The sequence below is a fragment of the Scleropages formosus genome, chromosome 13 (genome assembly GCF_900964775.1).
Source record: "Scleropages formosus chromosome 13, fSclFor1.1, whole genome shotgun sequence".
In the NCBI taxonomy this organism is placed as follows: Eukaryota; Metazoa; Chordata; class Actinopteri; order Osteoglossiformes; family Osteoglossidae; genus Scleropages; species Scleropages formosus.
Genome location: NC_041818.1, coordinates 28,441,226 through 28,458,396, shown reverse-complemented (window position 1 = coordinate 28,458,396; position 17,171 = coordinate 28,441,226). Strand labels below are relative to the sequence as shown.

The 17,171-nt window shown below is 45.4% G+C and overlaps 2 protein-coding genes across 2 annotated transcripts; both read right to left on the bottom strand.

The window, feature by feature from the left end:
- Positions 1–815: 815 nt before the first annotated feature.
- polr2g (RNA polymerase II subunit G) lies at positions 816–4,780 on the bottom strand. Its single transcript, XM_018733461.2, has 8 exons — positions 4,651–4,780; positions 3,739–3,848; positions 3,470–3,629; positions 3,202–3,252; positions 2,906–2,971; positions 2,565–2,636; positions 2,232–2,265; positions 816–1,902 (listed from the first exon to the last, which is right to left on the bottom strand). The coding sequence occupies exons 1-8, from the start codon at positions 4,660–4,662 to the stop codon at positions 1,889–1,891; spliced, it is 519 nt and encodes a 172-aa protein (XP_018588977.1). The 5' UTR covers positions 4,663–4,780; the 3' UTR covers positions 816–1,888.
- Positions 4,781–4,990: 210 nt separating this feature from the next.
- On the bottom strand, positions 4,991–12,633 carry pld7 (phospholipase D family, member 7). Its single transcript, XM_018733271.2, has 12 exons — positions 12,322–12,633; positions 11,594–11,743; positions 9,641–10,672; positions 8,985–9,169; positions 8,465–8,648; positions 8,100–8,214; positions 7,585–7,712; positions 7,294–7,497; positions 7,055–7,194; positions 6,783–6,948; positions 5,841–5,940; positions 4,991–5,708 (listed from the first exon to the last, which is right to left on the bottom strand). Exons 1-12 carry the CDS (start codon positions 12,322–12,324, stop codon positions 5,503–5,505), a joined length of 2,613 nt encoding a protein of 870 aa, XP_018588787.1. The 5' UTR covers positions 12,325–12,633; the 3' UTR covers positions 4,991–5,502.
- Between the last annotated feature and the right edge of the window lie 4,538 nt (positions 12,634–17,171).

Genomic DNA, 17,171 nt, shown 5'->3' with positions numbered 1-17,171 from the left:
GGACTGGCGTCCCGTCCTGGGTGTGTCCCCTCCCCCTCCGGCCTTACGCCCTGCGTTGCCGGGTTAGGCTCCGGTTCGCCCCGAGTCCGCTTGGGACAAGTGGCCGTAGACAATGGATGGATGAATAATGTTGCTCTGACAGGAGACCTACAGGGGAGGGTAACTGTGTCACTGCGTGAGAAGAGCACTCTACAAAAATGAATTGAATTGAACTGAATTGTAACTGTTCATGAAAGTGATGCCTGAGGGGAAAAAACTGCTCTTCTATCTGGTCGGGGAGGAGTGTAAAGAGCGCATGCCCGGGGTGTGTGGGATCATTGATGATTTTATTTGCTCGCTTCCTCATTCTGGACTCGTACAGAAGCTGAAGGGTAGGCGGAGGGCACCGATGATCCTCCCGGCTGTTTTCACCGGCCTTTGCAGCTTATTTCTGTCCCATTTCGTAGCTGAGACCAAGCAGTTATAGCCACGCACAGAACGGACTCGATAACAGCCGAGTAGAAGTGGCTCAGCAGTTCCTGCGGCAGGTATTGCGGCGGTTTGTTTCAGTTGGTGAAGGAAGTACATCCACCGTTGGGCCTTTTTCCCCATGGAGTCAATATAGGTGTCCCACTTCAGCTCCTGGGAGACTGTAGGACGCAGGAACCTGAAGGACTCCACAGAGGTCCTTCAGGAGTCCATTTAGGTCCAAGGAGTGTGTATATGTTTTCAGCTTTTAGCATTTGGGGTATTGCATCCAAATGTTGTGGGAGGAACAAGATTTGACACATAAAACAAATAAGGAATAAGAATTACAAACCACTTTTCATTCAATGTTAAATTTAGAAGGAGTTTATTTCAGTCTTCCGAGATGATGTGATTCGTGTCCTCTTCTGCACTTTTACCACAAACTGCACTGTGCCTCTTCTTAGGATTTTAACAAATAAAAACCATGTTAATATTTTCCAGGGAACAGCAGGCTGAAGCCCTTTGTGCAGTGCTGCCTTTACATTGCTGGTAGAACATCCCCCCGACCCCAAAACAAAGGTCCATATTGTGTATCCAAAGCTAACAAGTGTCGCCGATGCACTTTTACTTCAAGTTGTGTGTTGGTTCATGTGACTCATGTGCCATTTGAAAGGTTTTATTGAAAGAATGAAAGCCCAGAAAACACCTCTGAAGGCCTGTCACAATGTAGAGATGTGGCGCGAAGGGCGCAGTCCTTTCCCGCAGTGACATGGTGGCAGGTACCTCTGATTCTACCCATCCTTCTGTGACCGCTCACTATTCAGCATGTAAAACTTATCAGCATTCTCTCTCAAGAACATTCTGTGAATCACAACGCATCATTTTTCTTTTTCGCCATGAAGACTCGGGAAAAAGTGGTGCAAAAAGCAGGACATTGCACACAGACTTAACGTCAGTTGTTCATTAACAAATGCCGGTCACTATGGGACAAAGCATTCTCTACATGCTAAGCCATGTGGGAGATAACCTGTCCAGGTCCAGAGCTCTCCAGCACTGGCTGAATGCAACTCCATTGCCCTCTGAAGAGGATGTTGCAGAAAAAAGATGCAGAGATTGTTTTTCCAGACTTCTCTAGTAACCTTTGGTCTCATGAGCGGTGCTGCCAAAAGAAACAATGTTGGTTTCTTTCCAGTTCTTAGCGGAAACTCTTTAATAATGTTAATGTCATTAATCTCTGCCCATGCACCAACCACCCAGTAGATCTCATTAAGTAAAAGTGATGTAATGCTAAGCTAATAACAGAATCAAAGCAGAACGGGCAATAATGTGGGAGAAGTCAAAAGTGACAAAATTTACTAAAAGGCCACAGATACTGATTCTGAACAGAAAAGGGTACAAAGGAAATAGAAAAAATAAATATCTCCAAGTGTCTTCAGGAACATCAGCTGACCAGACCTGTAGCAAAAGAATAATTTGTCGTTACTTTAATTACAAGTAATATTTTGCATTTCTGACTAGAATAAAATTAAACACTTTCTGGTAAAAGATGATCTAGTACATAGTTCACTGACACTCTGACAGATTGTTTCATATCTTTGTTTCTAATTTTTTGAGCTACAGGTCAATTTAAAGACCATGCCCATAGCAGGAATATTTATCTATCTTTTACAATAGTCATATTATACAGTCATACAATACTCATAGTACAATCTCCAACCTTTTATTAGGATACTCAGCTAATATAATTCACTGTTTCTGACTGAAGAATTTTGAAAAATGCTTACCAAGATAGTCATCCATGAGGGATCCGATAGCAAACTACAACATTAAAAAGTATTGAAAAAAAGTTAAAAAGAAATGTTTAAAAAAAAAAAAAAATGTAAATTTGTGAGCAAGGGACAACTTATTTAAAATGTTAATCTGAAATATGATCTGACCTAAAATAAAACCAAAAGAAGACATACTGTATGCCTGTGTTAAAGCGCTCTGTGTCACTACGTGAGAAGAGCGCTCTATAAAAAATAAAAAACAACAACAACAACATACTGAACTCTCCACAGAGAATGTTCTACATAACTCAAGTAAAAACTGCAGTGCATGTAACACACTGAACTTACAATATCATTCTTGTCCACTCTGGTGCCAACTATCTTCAAACGAATTTCATCGTCCTGCTGAATGACAATATCCTAAACACAAAGAACACAAAAATCAACACCTCTCCAAAGCCACACGTTTCAGCTGAACCCCTGAATTCACAGAAATCAGCAACAAAGATGTCCTCAATCAGAATCAGTAGAAGCACATAATCCTCAACTTCTCTCTGTCACTTATCTGGAGGATTCTGATCAAGTTATCTGAGTCATGGTTACTTTTTATTGCATCTTTTTGATCTGGTTTACCAATAATGTGTTCCGTTCAACAGCAGCCTTTATATTGCCTAGTTTCCATTACTCACCTCATCAACTGTTTTGTAGCAAGGAGGATTAGAATTAGGGTCAAACTCCATCTCTGAAGGAATGGACTGCAAACAGACAGCATAACATAAATACAACATTTTTCAATAAAGTTGACAAGTCAGTCAGCTTAAAAACCAGATCTTTGACTTATAACTTTTACTATTAGATAAGCTGTTTTGCTCTCATTACAAACTCACAGGAAATGTGTGTCACTAAAAGTTATTCATGGAAAAATGCATTGAGAGCCATTTGATTTTAATAACACTATACTTTGAAATACAATTTAAATGCATACATGGCGAGAGATGAAACAAGACATGGGTCCAATTTCTGTGAACAAACCAACCTAAAAAGACAGAAAAAGTGGACAGTAACAGGTAGTACAGCAAAAGCAAACAAGAACAATTAGGACCTCATACTCAGATTAATTACTTAAATATATAATCACGAATGGTAATACAATTTAAATATTTTCCCATTTATCAAATGTATTTTTATGACTGATTACTAGTTTTCCTCAGAGGTACTACTGAAAGGCTTGATGAGCAGCATGTTGCTCTTACTTTGTTGACCTGAGTGACCACAGCATCCACCACCTCTCCCTTAAACGGGCGGAACACGATGGCCTTGTACTTGACCGGGTAGAGGACGAACCCCCGGCCAGGTTGGATCACTCCCGCCCCGATGTTGTCAATGGTTGTGACGGCGATGACAAAGCCATACCTGAAGCAGAAACATGGAGTAAAGTTATGCTGCATTACCTGTCCCCAGCAAGGCCCTTCCTCAGCAGATCCACCCCCCCAAAAAAACACACACACACACACACGCTCACTTTCCCGTGCAGGTACCCTCCACCTCTGTGAACAGTTTCTGCTTCACCGTGTTGAGCAGGTTGGGTCCAAAGTAGCGTGGATGCAGCAGGATCTCGTGTTCTAGAGAGATCTATAAGCACAGAAAGACCACAGAGAACCATCACTTCAGCCAAACGGTACCACAAAAAATACTTCACTTGTCCAGAACTTCTGAGCAACTTTTCTAAAAGGTTCTCCCAGAAAATAAATGGCATAGAGATTTCTTATATAGATTCAGGCAAAAGGATTATATAAAGTGATGTAAAAAGCTTAGAGTTCATCTTTACACTGGAGGACATCTGATCTGTGCCAAAAGCAGACATACAGCTACACCCTCAGTCACCCACAGCAGCAGTAATAATAAATAATGAAAACAAGAGGAAAGGTTCCTGCTTAAACTGGTTTATAATTATTCTGACACGTCGAGTGCAGCCAAAAACAATACTCTCTCTCAATAACTTCCATATTTGTTCCTTGACTATCACGTCGTCGACACATTGATTGTTGTTTTGTGTTTAGTGTTTGACGCGGCGGTGCGCCGACTTTCTTCTTTGTCTCATCCGTTCAACTTCATCCATTTAAGTTAAGACAGAAAACAACGCCTGACTCTGTCTGTTAGCTTCTTATTTTGTATTAAGAATTAGCCTAACTTCCACGTTCCTCTACGAATAAAACTTTTATCGTGCCCGGAAAATGAAGTAAGACACTTTTTCTGTCGCTACTACTACTAGTCTAGTAGGCTAGCGAAGCAGGCATGCCATGATGATTTCATTTGCCTAAGCGGAACGGTTACACCGCATCTGTGGCGAGTCGTATAAACATCCTCTGACGGCAGGTTTATTCATTACAACAGAAACCGCTCAAGAACCAATATGCTAAAGGAAGAAACTTACGTGATAAAACATCTTTGTTTTACACTGCTCATATGTACCCGACCCCTGTTGGCGCAGGATTTCGACGTTACGACCAGTTTCCCGTGGAGGCGCAGGGTTTCTGCGTATAAAGGAAACTTCCGGTGAAGGCGCAGGAAACCTGTGGCTTTTCTCTCGGCTTCCGCTAGGCGCTCAGGATTTCCGCATTTTTTCTCCCAGCTTCCGGTCCACGCCCGCAGGGGAGCACGAGCGCAAGGTTGCTGCCAGAAGACGCGGATTCGTGTTGCCGTTGGACCCGTTTTACAATTTCGGCGGCAAATACTCGGTACGCAAATCTCCGTGATTTGTCCCATCTCCCTCTTTTATCATCAGTATGTCAGTACTGTGCCGTGATTGAAATGGTTCTCACGGATGCAGTGGGTGAAACACAAAGAAGGCATTTATAGACTTTTAATACAAATATATTTAACTTTCACTTTTTTGAAAAAGCAAATATATACATGATAATCTGCTGCATCAAATCCCCTGTGCACAAGCGAGATACTTTCTATATAAAGCAGTAAAAGCTTTACAAAAACATTTCTACATTATTTAGAACCTTCAAGGTTCCATATTAACCTCATAAAAAAAAACTACTTTTCCATTTAAAACTGATTTTGTAAAAGTCTGCTGAGTTCTGGCAATTTTCTAATAGTGACAATTTAGAAAAACATCCATTATATTCATTGTTCCATAGTCAGAGGCTGCATGTTACATGTTCAAGTCTTCTGTGCTGCATGGCAGTTATAGATGACAGTTGTAGTTGTGTGTCTGATTATTTTCCAATATGTAATTTTTTTTTTTTTTTTTACATCTAATTGGATTGAATACATCCTAATCAGAGTGCAAGTGTCTGCAGTGTGTAAGGTGTTCATCTGAAAGGATGTGCGTGTGTTCAGAGTTCCAGTCCCTCTCAAAGACCTCGTGCAAGCGGCTCTGCACCGTGTGCTGGTCGGGGCCCACCACAAAGCCTGTCTGGTTCACCACTAGCCCCACACCTGCCGTTTGGGTGAAGTAGTTCTCAGACCAATTGGACGTCCCTGCAGAAAAACAAGGGAGACACAAGTGAAACACGAAAAACATCCAAGATTCATATTAAGAATACTAAAGACAAACAATGCAATACAATGCACTGTGTGATGCATGCTAACTGCAAATCAAAGTGACTGTACCTATATATGCCACCCTGTCTGTCACCATGTACTTGGCGTGGTTGACTCTTGCGAAGGGAATCTCATGCAGCTCCTCCGTGGAGGGAACCTTAAATACCTTCTGCTCAGCCAGAAGAACGACACACACAAGTATTAAATATTGTTGAGGGAAAAGGCATGTCCTGTTTCGGTTTTACATAACATGGTCAGGATTCTTTAACATATCGATAGGTGTGACAAATAACCACAATATGGCCAAAAGTGTCTTTAGTAAGACCAAAGTTTTCTGGTAATAAAGCTTTAAGTATGTCAATTTTAAATGTTCATGTAAAACACAGGATACAGGACCCAGGATTCTCACTCTGAAATTGGAGTACAGTAAATTAAGTATGATCACTAAGCAGAAAATATTAGATAAGTAAAAAATATTTACATCTTGAAAGTAAGGAAATTTTAAATCAATGTAGTTAAAAGGTGTTAATGGGATAAATCAGCTGGAAATTATACTCAAGTAAAAAAAGAATGTTGTTTTTGAAGCAAAGTTTTTAAAATGTTGATCTCCATTTTAAATTTCAGTGTTACACCACAACAAAGTAATCAGCTGTATTCTTGAGGACAAAATCAGATGCAGTGAGTGTTTCACCATCAAAGCAATTAAATATGAAGGAAAAGCTTGCGAAAACGCAAAGCAGAAGTGCACTGATTCAGCATTTGGCAATTTTCTATATTTTATCATAATTTTACAAAAATAAACTGTAAATATTTTAAACCATTTGTGCAATCTGGCTGCTATGGTTGCTGATTTTAGTTCTTTTTTCATGTATGCAGCTTCTGTAAAATATAAATAATAAATCTATTAACATTCCCAGTGTGACACTGAACTGTGTTTACAGGTATTTGCAACTTCTGTTCCGTTCAAGTGTGTGCCGCGATATGGCAGGGCGTGACGCCAGTGACACCCACCACTTGAATGGGGCAGCTCAGCGGAGAGTGGCTGAGGACCTGCAGGGACTGCAGGAAGACGAACATAGCGCCCTGGGAGTGTGGCCAGCAGCTGACCAACAGCCTCACCTCCACCGCCTTGCTGCACGCCACGTCTCTCAGAGCAGAGTCGATAGCCGGCCAAAATCTGGGGGCCCAGGAAGGTGAGGGACCATGAGGGACAGACTCTCAATGTGTGGAGAAAAAAAAAAAAACAAGAAATGTTCACTACACAGTCTCATTTAGACAGTCACCTTGGCGGTTTAGAGAAGCTAGAGAAAGGAAGATAGTCCATGACGGAGATGAAGACAAATCTGCGGGCATCAGAGATGACTGACAGGATAGCAGAGAGATCGTCCGTGCGGCCATGTGCTTCCAGCGGCCGGGGGGCGCTCTGGGAATAGAGGGGCATATTACAGCTGCAGTTCACCCTGTTAAACTGAGAGAAGCTCCAACCCACTGTGGTAAATGTAACCCACTCCAAGACACTCACAGAGAGGTAGACATGAGCAGGGATGCCATTCAGCTTGACCCGCAGGGGGCGCTCTGCATTTGAGTGGGCGGAGTAGCGAACAGGCCAGTATGGAGGCAAAGGGCTTCCCCGGTGAGCGCCAATGTGCCAGTAGATGCCAAACAATCGGGCTGCATCCTCGGCCAAACAGCTACAGTTCTCCACAGACACGCCCACCTCCTTCACCTGAGAAGGTCATGGTGCGCATGTTTTCAACACAAAACACAGCTACCATCTGGAAAATTGATGGAAAGAGCTGCCTTTGGGAGGTACCTGTGTGAGGGACCGCCAGTCCATGTTAGCACTTCCCACATAGAAGTGCTTCCCATCCACCACCCACAGCTTGGTGTGGAGGATGCCCCCAGTGACGGACTGCAAGTCCACCTCCCGTACCTCTGCACCTGAAGGGTGGGACCAGTACCGGGTTAGGGGGTCCACTTGCCAACTCAAAGCTCATAATTTAACCAAATAATGATCAATGCCTGTTGTCCAACTGTTTTACACAGCATAATGATGTATGGGTGAGTGACCATTGTAAATAATTCATATAGCACTGTAAATTACCTTGGTGAATAAGGTGTGTGGGCTGATAACACTACACAGAGCTCACTGGAAGTTGCTTTGGAGAAAAGCATCTGCTAAACAAATGTAAATGTTTTAAATTTCTGGAGTTTCAATTAGTCTACAATTCTTTTGTGTAATTAACTTCTACTGATGTACAAGCATTTTTGTGGACTGGACTCCCTGTTTAGTGGTCAATGGTGCTGCTATAGATCTCAGAGGCTCACCTGCAGCTGCCAGGTCAGCAGTGTCCTGTGGGTAAGACTGGGGGCTGTTGACAGCAATCTGGAGTTCCACCCCTTTGGATTTCAGCTGCATCAGCTGATTGAACACCTGCTCACCCTTCAGCAAGTCACAAATCCAGGTGCGCACACAAAAGCAAACACATGAAACAGAAGAAAAAAAAAATATTCCTGTATTGGTGCCTTTTGGAAACCTTGGGTCTTTCCATAACCCAAAAAGACTTAAAATAATCTCCTGATCCCCACAGCAGATGGAGACAGATGCATGAAACGTACACTAACAACAGCAGGATGCACAGGAAAAAAAACAGGAGGGGACACAGTTCTCTCCTTTCTGCTGCTTTAACTACCTCAAGGGCACTTGGCTCCTGCAGTCCGAGGTCAGTGGCCCGCAAGGTGAAGTAGAAGGCTGCGATGCTCACGGTCCTGTTGGCCTGACTCAGAAGCTTCAACCAGGCCCCAGATATGGGGGGCAGAGTGGGCGACCCCGCACCAAACTGCAGGCCTTCAGGGAGACTCTCGACCAGAGAAAAACTGCACGTGGCACAGTGGAATGCGAATGGATTAACACTCAAGCCAAAAACCTAGAAAATCTGTTTCCATCTGACTGTATTTCCCTGAAGGCCCTGAATGGAATTTTGAAATGCTGCATGATTGTTACATTCTCCCAGGTTCAGATTTCACTTTTGATTTTTACCTTGTTTTTAATTGCAGGGGTTGTTCTGTAGGTACTTAGACTGATTTTAATAATTGATGGCTCAGCTTCTGCTTAAAATCCATCAGCACAATCAAGCGATACCCAGAAAAAGACTAAACACCCCAGAGAGAAGAACCCATCCTCATCAATCATCAAAAGGTGTTACTTCTCACCTGCAGTCTGAGCTACAGGAATCTTGAGTCCCCCAGAAGCTCTCCAACCAATCCAGTTGCAGCTGAACCAGCAGTTGCGACATAGAGCAGGGTGTCCCGTAGCGCCACAGATGCAGCCCCAGTCCACCCAGAAGGAGCACGCTCGAGAGAATGAGACAGCTGAGGGGCGAGCACAGGCCACACGTCTACAGAGAGAGACATCATGTGGGTCAGCAGCTGGGTGCAAACACACCATACAGCAAATAAACAGCAATCACAAACAATACAGTGGGTAGGATCAGGGTGTGGCGAGTGGTTCGGCGTCTCCACGGGCACTTGACGCGTCTGAATCACACCAAACGGCACCCTCATTAGGAGGCTGGCAGGAAGCCAAGCAAAACCCTTGAGAAAATCCAATAATGAGCTTCTGACGTGTTCATGACTGCAAACATTCAGCAGCAGAAGGCAGAGCAGGAGCGATTAGGGCCACTCCGAAAAAAGGGGAACTGAGGGCGCTTTGTTTCTGAAACAATGTCAGATGGAAATACAGGACAGCCATGCCGGCTGCACACAGAAGTAGACACACAGTTGGGTCAGAACCGGCAGAGGAGTATAGTTAAAGACAGATTAGAGAGAGACTGGGCTGCAGAGGAAAAAAGGGTATGAAAGTGTCTGACCCTGGGTGGTCTCTGAGAGCTGAGCCTGCTCTTGCTCCCAGGATGGGTGGAGGTGGCTAAAGGTTGACCATCATCCAGCAGTGAAGCTTGTCTCATCTCATAGCCCTTCCTGGGATGCACTTCACCCTTTGGCTCCTCAGGTCTTCCTCCCACCATCATCTTGCGACAGGGACCCTGTTCTCTGGTCATGACATGGGACTGGGCCTCTTCAGCCTCTGGCTCCATGGACTGCGACTGCTTGCCTCTGTCATCTGAGCTGGACTCTTCCCCAGCCAGCTCACAGGTGGACACAGGTGTGCTTTCGTCGTCACAGCAGTTCTCGTTCTCCTGCATAGCAGAGTCCAGGTCCACACTGGTGGCCTCCAGCAGTTCTCCACAAACTTGCAAGCCACTGGCACCAGTCTCCGTTTGGACCTCGGACTCTATCTCTTCCAGCTTGTCTACTTCATCCTGAGATTCCTCTGAAACAGGGAATTCCTGGAGGACAGCGGAGAGTCCACGTAGCAACTGAGGGGCCGATTCTGCCCTGAGGGCCGGCCGAGGGATGAGGATGGGGGGGTGGGACTGCAGGGGGTCACTGGTGGCTGAATCAGACATCGCCGACAGACCCATCCTGTACCTGGACAGGGCTGGCTCCAGTGGGCAGTTTGGCAGCTCCTCAAACCCAATAGACAGCCCCGCTTCCACACTGCCGATGGGAAGGCGTAATGAAGGGACCGGTAGAGCTGTTTCCCTTGTGGTTGATGCTTTGGCCCCTCCACTGCTGCTTTTGACCCTGGGTTGCGCTGGGATGCTGGAGGACTCTGCCTTGACCACAGGTGAGGGCACGGTTGAGTCTAGGCCCTGGCCGGTTGGACGTCTCCGTGACGCTAAGCTCTGGAAAGTGGGGATTCGAGATGAGGCCCTCCCAGCTCTGCGGGACTCCTTCTCACCATCTTCTCTTCTGTCTCGGTCCTTCTTTTCTCCATCATCACTTTGATCATCCTCTTCCATCTCCATTCGGTTTAGAACCACGCTGCAGCGACCAGCTCTCTGGGCAAAACAATCAGAATAAATAAGTTCATAATAAAGGCAAAACATTTTGTTGTAAGCAAAAAATATACTGAACATGAAATGCCTTTAAAATATACACAGATTGTATTGGAAATGGCTCAGCCTTCATATTCTGCCATCACCTCAGTGGACCTTTGCACCAATTGAACAGTGTGACATAAACTGTACTGTAGACCTGAGTGCTCAAGGTTGACGACAAACAAAAGAGATGGAAATGTTTTGTTTGTCTGTGTTATCTACTGAAGTATCATTTGCCTTCGAAAGTAATGAATGAAAGAAGCTATTAAGCCCAAAGGGAAATTCACTTGGGTGGCAGAGCACAAAATGTACAACATACATACACAAATCCGACATACATGCACTAGTACATATGTAAAGTAAGCAAATGGATAAAAAAAAAAAAGTGAGAATATGCATTATTTCCAAAAGTTTGTAAAAGTGAGATTCTCCCTACATTTACTTCCTGTTACTGCTGTATCCAGTTCCAAACTATAGTTACAGCCTAAAAGAACATCAAACATTCAAGAAGGTTTTGAAACCCATCTTTTTCAGAGTCCCTTCACTCCTGATCTCCTATATGATCACTTTGTGCTACGTAATCTGTTTAAATTTAAAAAATGTACACCCTTGTATAACATATGCCAGCAAAACAGTGGTAGTGGACTAACTGTACTTTGAGAATCGTGTGCCTGCATCTCTCCATCTCTTGGTAAATGTACTTTTTTTTTTTTTTTATTATTTTGATGCTTTGGAAAGAAGTGTCTGCTAAAAAAAAATAAAAATGCTAATTTAAAATTTGCTTTTATTTTACTGTATTCTGTTGTATTTGCGGTTTTAATTGAACAGAACATTTTAACAGAAAATATAAGAGAGGGGGAGAAAAACAAACAGAGGACCTACCAAGAGGTCCACCACAGGCGGGTCCAGACGCGAACTAGAGCTGGTCCTCTCCTGGAGCTCAGGGATGTGTCCATGGAGGACAGGGTTCCCAGTACGGTGTCCGCCCTGATATCCCCCAGCATCCGACTGCTGTCCCGACTCCTCCGTGTCCTCAAGCACACAGACACACACCTTAACTAGTATGCCTTTCAATGCCACACCCGATGATGATGCTGCTGCTGCTGCGCTGGTTCAGAAAGCATCGGCAACTCATCGGAGAAATGCAACTAAAAACTAGTAACTAGTTAGTTACTCAGTAGTAAATATGAGACACACGGGCGCCAACAAGCTGCGCTGAACGCGATGAACCAGTATATTTAAACAACAACCAGTCATAAAGCAGTGATGACCAGTATGTAAACAATAACTAACTGGGCATGAACCAGTGGAAAAGGAAAAAAAAAAAAAAAGAAAACAGTGAGTAACCGGGTATGAATACAGTAGTAATAAGCAGCCACTGCCCGTCTCGTCACATCACACAGCGCGGAATAAAAGAACATTTAAACACAAAGAAGCCAGTTCTGTTCGCGGAGTGACGTGCCCATCGTGGGTAACTGGTTCTCCTGGTTATTTTTTCCCCAGCAAGAATGGCCGCTAACTTTAATCTCCTTCCGTTTATATACAAAGTAACGGTACCGGATGGAAACGAGCGTCTTTAATGTAGAAAGAAAAAAAAAAAGGGGTCTTACCATCGATGCGCGATCAGTAGAGCAAAGAGAAAGTTTACTGCGGTAACACTCACTGTGTGTGCGGTAATAACAGGGTACCGAACACAGCGGTGAGGCGGTGCTGTAGCGGTGCTGCTCGTCTGTCTGCTACGTGGCGCGAAACTCGAGCGGAAAACAGCGACGCGGCGGAAAAAGACTGAGTTTAAAACGCAGTAAAAACCACAGCACCGCCTCGATCCTGGGTTTAGACTTTCAAACCCGGCGCTACTCCTCGCTTCCACCGTGGCGTGAGGTACAAACGCTGTAAAACCCTACATGGCATCTCCACCCTGGCTGTAGTTACACTTTGAAATCCGTACCGCCTCCCCGCACTTGTTGTTGTTTACACCCTGAGCCGGTAAAATGTTCTAAACCCTTGTGCTTGTTCCCACCTCCACCCTGAGCCTCAGGCTGACGTACAAACCCTAAAACACCCACCTCCACCCTGAGGTACAACACACACACACACACACACACACACACACAGTCTGAATCACTTGTCCCAAGTGGGGTCGCGACGAACCGGAGCCTAACCCGGCGACACAGGGCCGAGGGCGTAAGGCTGGAGGAGGAGGAGGAGGGGACGCCAGTCCGTTAGCAAGCCAAGTTGCAAGGCACCCAAGCGGGACTCGAACCAGACCCACCGGAGAGCAGAACCCGGTCGAACCCGCTGCACCACGGCACGCCGCCCCCCCCCCCCCGAGGTGCAAAACCCTTAAATCCAGTACCTGCCTCCATCCTGAGGTACACACACACACACACATTTTCAGAACCGCTTGTCCCGTACAGGGTCACGGGGAACCGGAGGTACATTTATTTTAAAACACTGTTCCCACCTCCATTCTGAGACAAACCAAATCCAGTACACTCTCTGTCGCTTCGACCCTGAGGTAAAAAAAACCCTCAAAGACGGTTCCCACCTCTATTCTGAGAAACCCTTTAAAATCCAGACCCGTTTTCGACCCCTGAGGTAAAACCCCTAAAAACTGTTACCCGCCTGTGGTAAGAACCCGGTACACCCGCCTCTACCCCGAAGCGAAGTACAAAACCCTATTAAACTCCGCACTTGCCGCCATTCGAGGTAAAACAACGTACGAACACAGTAAAACCCGGTACCCACCTCGGACCCGGGATTGAAGCCCCGCAGACGAGCCGAGCGCCTCCAGCCCATGGCGGCGAGAAGCAGGAAGTGGAAGACAGAAAGAAGAGGACAACAAAAACTCTACAGAGTGAAATTAAAAGAAAATTTGGAGATCGACGGGTAACCTCAGCGGCTCGTAGAAGCGTATCGTGTATTTTATTTGTATTTTTATTTTTATTTTGTACTTTATTTTTATTGTATTGCAGCACAGATACGGCTTTTACCAGAGAACACGTTCAAAAACCAAGAGCGAACCCGCCGTTTGCAGCTCACGCTGACGATTGGCGGACCGATGCTGAGTGGGCGGGGTTAGAGGAACGTGGCTACGTCACGCAGCAGGCGGGGGTTAATGGACAACCCGCCAGCAGGTGGCGAACTGGTAAGAAGAAGGTCTTCTAGTGTGAAGGTGCTGAGCTCGAATCTCATTCCTGCTCTGTTGCCCTTGGGCGCGGTTTTTACCTTCTTAGATAAAGTTATAACTGTCCGGCCCTATAGATGATTAAATCATTATGAAGTGTATTATCTTATATTTAAGTCGTCTTTGAGGATAAAGTCATAAAATGACAACTTTATTAATCCCAAGGGGGGTGCGGTGGCGCAGTGGCGCAGTGGGTTGGCCCAGGTCCTGCTCTCTGGTGGGTCTGGGGTTCGAGTCCCGCTTGGGGTGCCTTGCAACAGACTGGCGTCCTGTCCTGGGTGTGTCCCCTCCCCCTCCGGCCTTATGCCCTGTGTTGCCTGGTTAGGCTCTGGCTCCCCGTGACCCCGAATGGGACAAGCGGTTCTGAAAATGTGTGTGCATTAATCCCAAGAGAATTTGCACCAAGATACAGCAGCATAAAAGTTTACCAGTAAATAAAGTATGATTATGTATCACAGGGTGGAAGACTTGACATCCACTGTTCCACATCCATCACTTCTACACAGAAGGACTCTGCTAGTCCAGAAGACCCTCTGAAAGAACAACAATGAGCCCCTTCATTAATAATAATAATAATATATTGTGGAGCAGAGCGCTGTGGGTTTGGATGGGGCGAGAAGGACGCAGAGTCACTGTTCATCTCAAACGATTTATTCGAACACCGGCACACAGGGAAATAATGTTCTCGGTCCGAGGACCCCGTTCCCTCCAGGACCTGCGCGTCCAGCCAGCCTTCCCAGCCTGCTTAGTGCTCCCAGACTCTCTCCTCTTTCTCCAGTCAACCCCTTATGTTCCCCGTACGTCACCAAACCCTAACCAATTACATTAAACACATTTCCCACTAAAACAGTAACATGGATCGTTACAATATACTATATTATTATTATTATGTGGGGGCGCGGTGGCGCAGTGGGTTGGACCACAGTCCTGCTCTCCGGTGGGTCTGGGGTTCGAGTCCCGCTTGGGGTGCCTTGCGACGGACTGGCGTCCCGTCCTGGGTGTGTCCCCTCCCCCTCTGGCCTTACGCCCTGTGTTGCCGGGTAGGCTCCGGTTCCCCGCGACCCCGTATGGGACAAGCGGTTTAGAAAATGTGTGTGTGTGTGTGTGTGTGTGTGTGTATTATTATTATTATTATTAGTAGTAGTAGTAGTAATACATTTACATTTATTCATTTAGCAGATGCTTTTGTCCAAAGCGACATACATCTCAGCAAAAGTACAATTTATACATTACATTAAGAGAAAGAGACATAGCTGCAGACGTGTAACTCAAGTATACCTAGTTTGTTACCTACCACTTGCTGCACTGAGGTTCATTGTACAAGTAGGTGCGTAAAACACAGGATAGACAAATCCAAATACCCTCCCACTATTTTTTCTAAACTAATATTAAGATACACAAGCAAGCAAATACAATGCCGGAGTGGTGGTTGATAAAAGCTTTATCTGGTGATGCTCATGAAGTACAGTGTAAATGGTCATGCACCGTAACGTGAACCGGTGAGATCTTGGGCAAAATGGGTCCGGAAAAGATGAGTTTTCAGACCCTTCTTGAATGCAGAGAGAGTTTCCGCAGTTCTGAGTGAGAGGGGAAGGTCATTCCACTGTCGGAGGCAGAACCGAGAACCTTCGTGATTTACCTTTTGTGTGTGGGACCACCAAGCGAGCAGAAGTAGACGAGCGAAGGGGTCTAGCTGGGGTGTAGTGGTTGATCAAGTCTTGTAAATATCTGGGATCAGTTCTACTGATACATTTGTAGACAATAACCAGGGTCTTGAATTCGATCCAGGCAGCTATAGGAAACCAGTGCAGAGAAATGAGTAGAGAGATACATGGGAACACTTTGGCAAGTCAAACACAACTTTTACCACGGTATTCTGTATCAGCTGCAGAGGTTTGATGGCAGTAGCAGGAAGGCCACACAGGAGAGAGTTGTAGTATCCAGATGGGATGTCACCATGGCCTGGACAAGTAGTTGGGCAGCGTCAGCTGTGAGGTAGGGACGGATCCTGCAGGTATTATGCAGGATGTATCTGCAGGTCTGGGTTGTGGCCTCGATGTGCTGAGAGAAAGACAGACTTGAGTCAGTCGTCACTCCCAGACTTTTAATCGAGGAGGTCGGAAAATGAGCGAGTTGTCCAGTTTGATCGATAGATGGTGACAGGAGGACAGACCAGCTGGGAGGTGAAGAATCTCTGTTTTGGAGAGGTGGAGTTGGATTATCCTGCTGTATGTTAGTTTCCCTTTGATATCAGTTATTCTTCATCTACTCTTATTTATGTCTTCATTTTAATGGAAGATACTTTTCGTCAGCCGGTTCTGCTGGTAACTCTTCAGCAGCGTTTTGCTCAAAGTGCTGTATTTGTGACTACTGTACTTGGGAAACATGAATCGGTTCTCAGGTTTGCGAATCGGTTTGGTCGAGGACTCACTCACCGGTCATGCCGCCCGTCTCCAGGCCTGTTCCCTACAAATTCCTTCTAAAAGCTGAGCCTGAAGAAGCTGGGTGTGCTGCTTTGCACCATCTCTTAGAGCTGAATTTCCTGGGTTCAAATCCAACTCCTATTACAGTACCCTTGGATCCAGGTACTTACCCTGAATTGAAAGACAGTAAAAACAACCCTGCTGTATACATGGGTAAATCATAGTAGGTCTGTATCTTAGTGTAATACCAAGCATAGTAAGTTGCTTAGGAAAAAAGTGTCAGATAAATGAATGAATTGCAAACAAAGATAATTCTCCAGTGTTTAAAACACGAATCCATATAAAATGTAAAGTAACTACAACTGATTGTCTAACCAAGGTGGTCACAAGAGGAAACAGAAAACATTTTATTTGTGTTCCGTCTTCCTCCAGTCTTGTGCCCTGTGTTGCCAGGTTAGGCTCCGGTTTGCTGCGACCCCGCTTGGAATGAGTGGTTTCAGACAGTGTGTGTGTGTGTGTGTGTGTGTGTGTGTGTGTGTGTGTGTGTGTGTGTGCGCACAGTAGACTGAGGGATGAGACCCCCTTACTGGGTCAAAAACCAGAGAGAGAGCAAGAGAGACAGAGAGAGAGTGAGAGCTAGAAGGAGATAGAGAGTGAGCGAGAGAGAGAGAGAGAGAGAGAGAGAGAGAGAGAGAGAGAGAGAGAGAGAGAGAGAGAGAGCACCCCTGCACTCCCTGTCCCTCTCTCTGTCCTCACACCTACTACCCTCATGTCTTTTCCGGACTGTTTTGCAGTCATGAGCAGCTCGTCCTCCCTACCCTGGACTACCAGGTCTAGACACTGGGAGGTG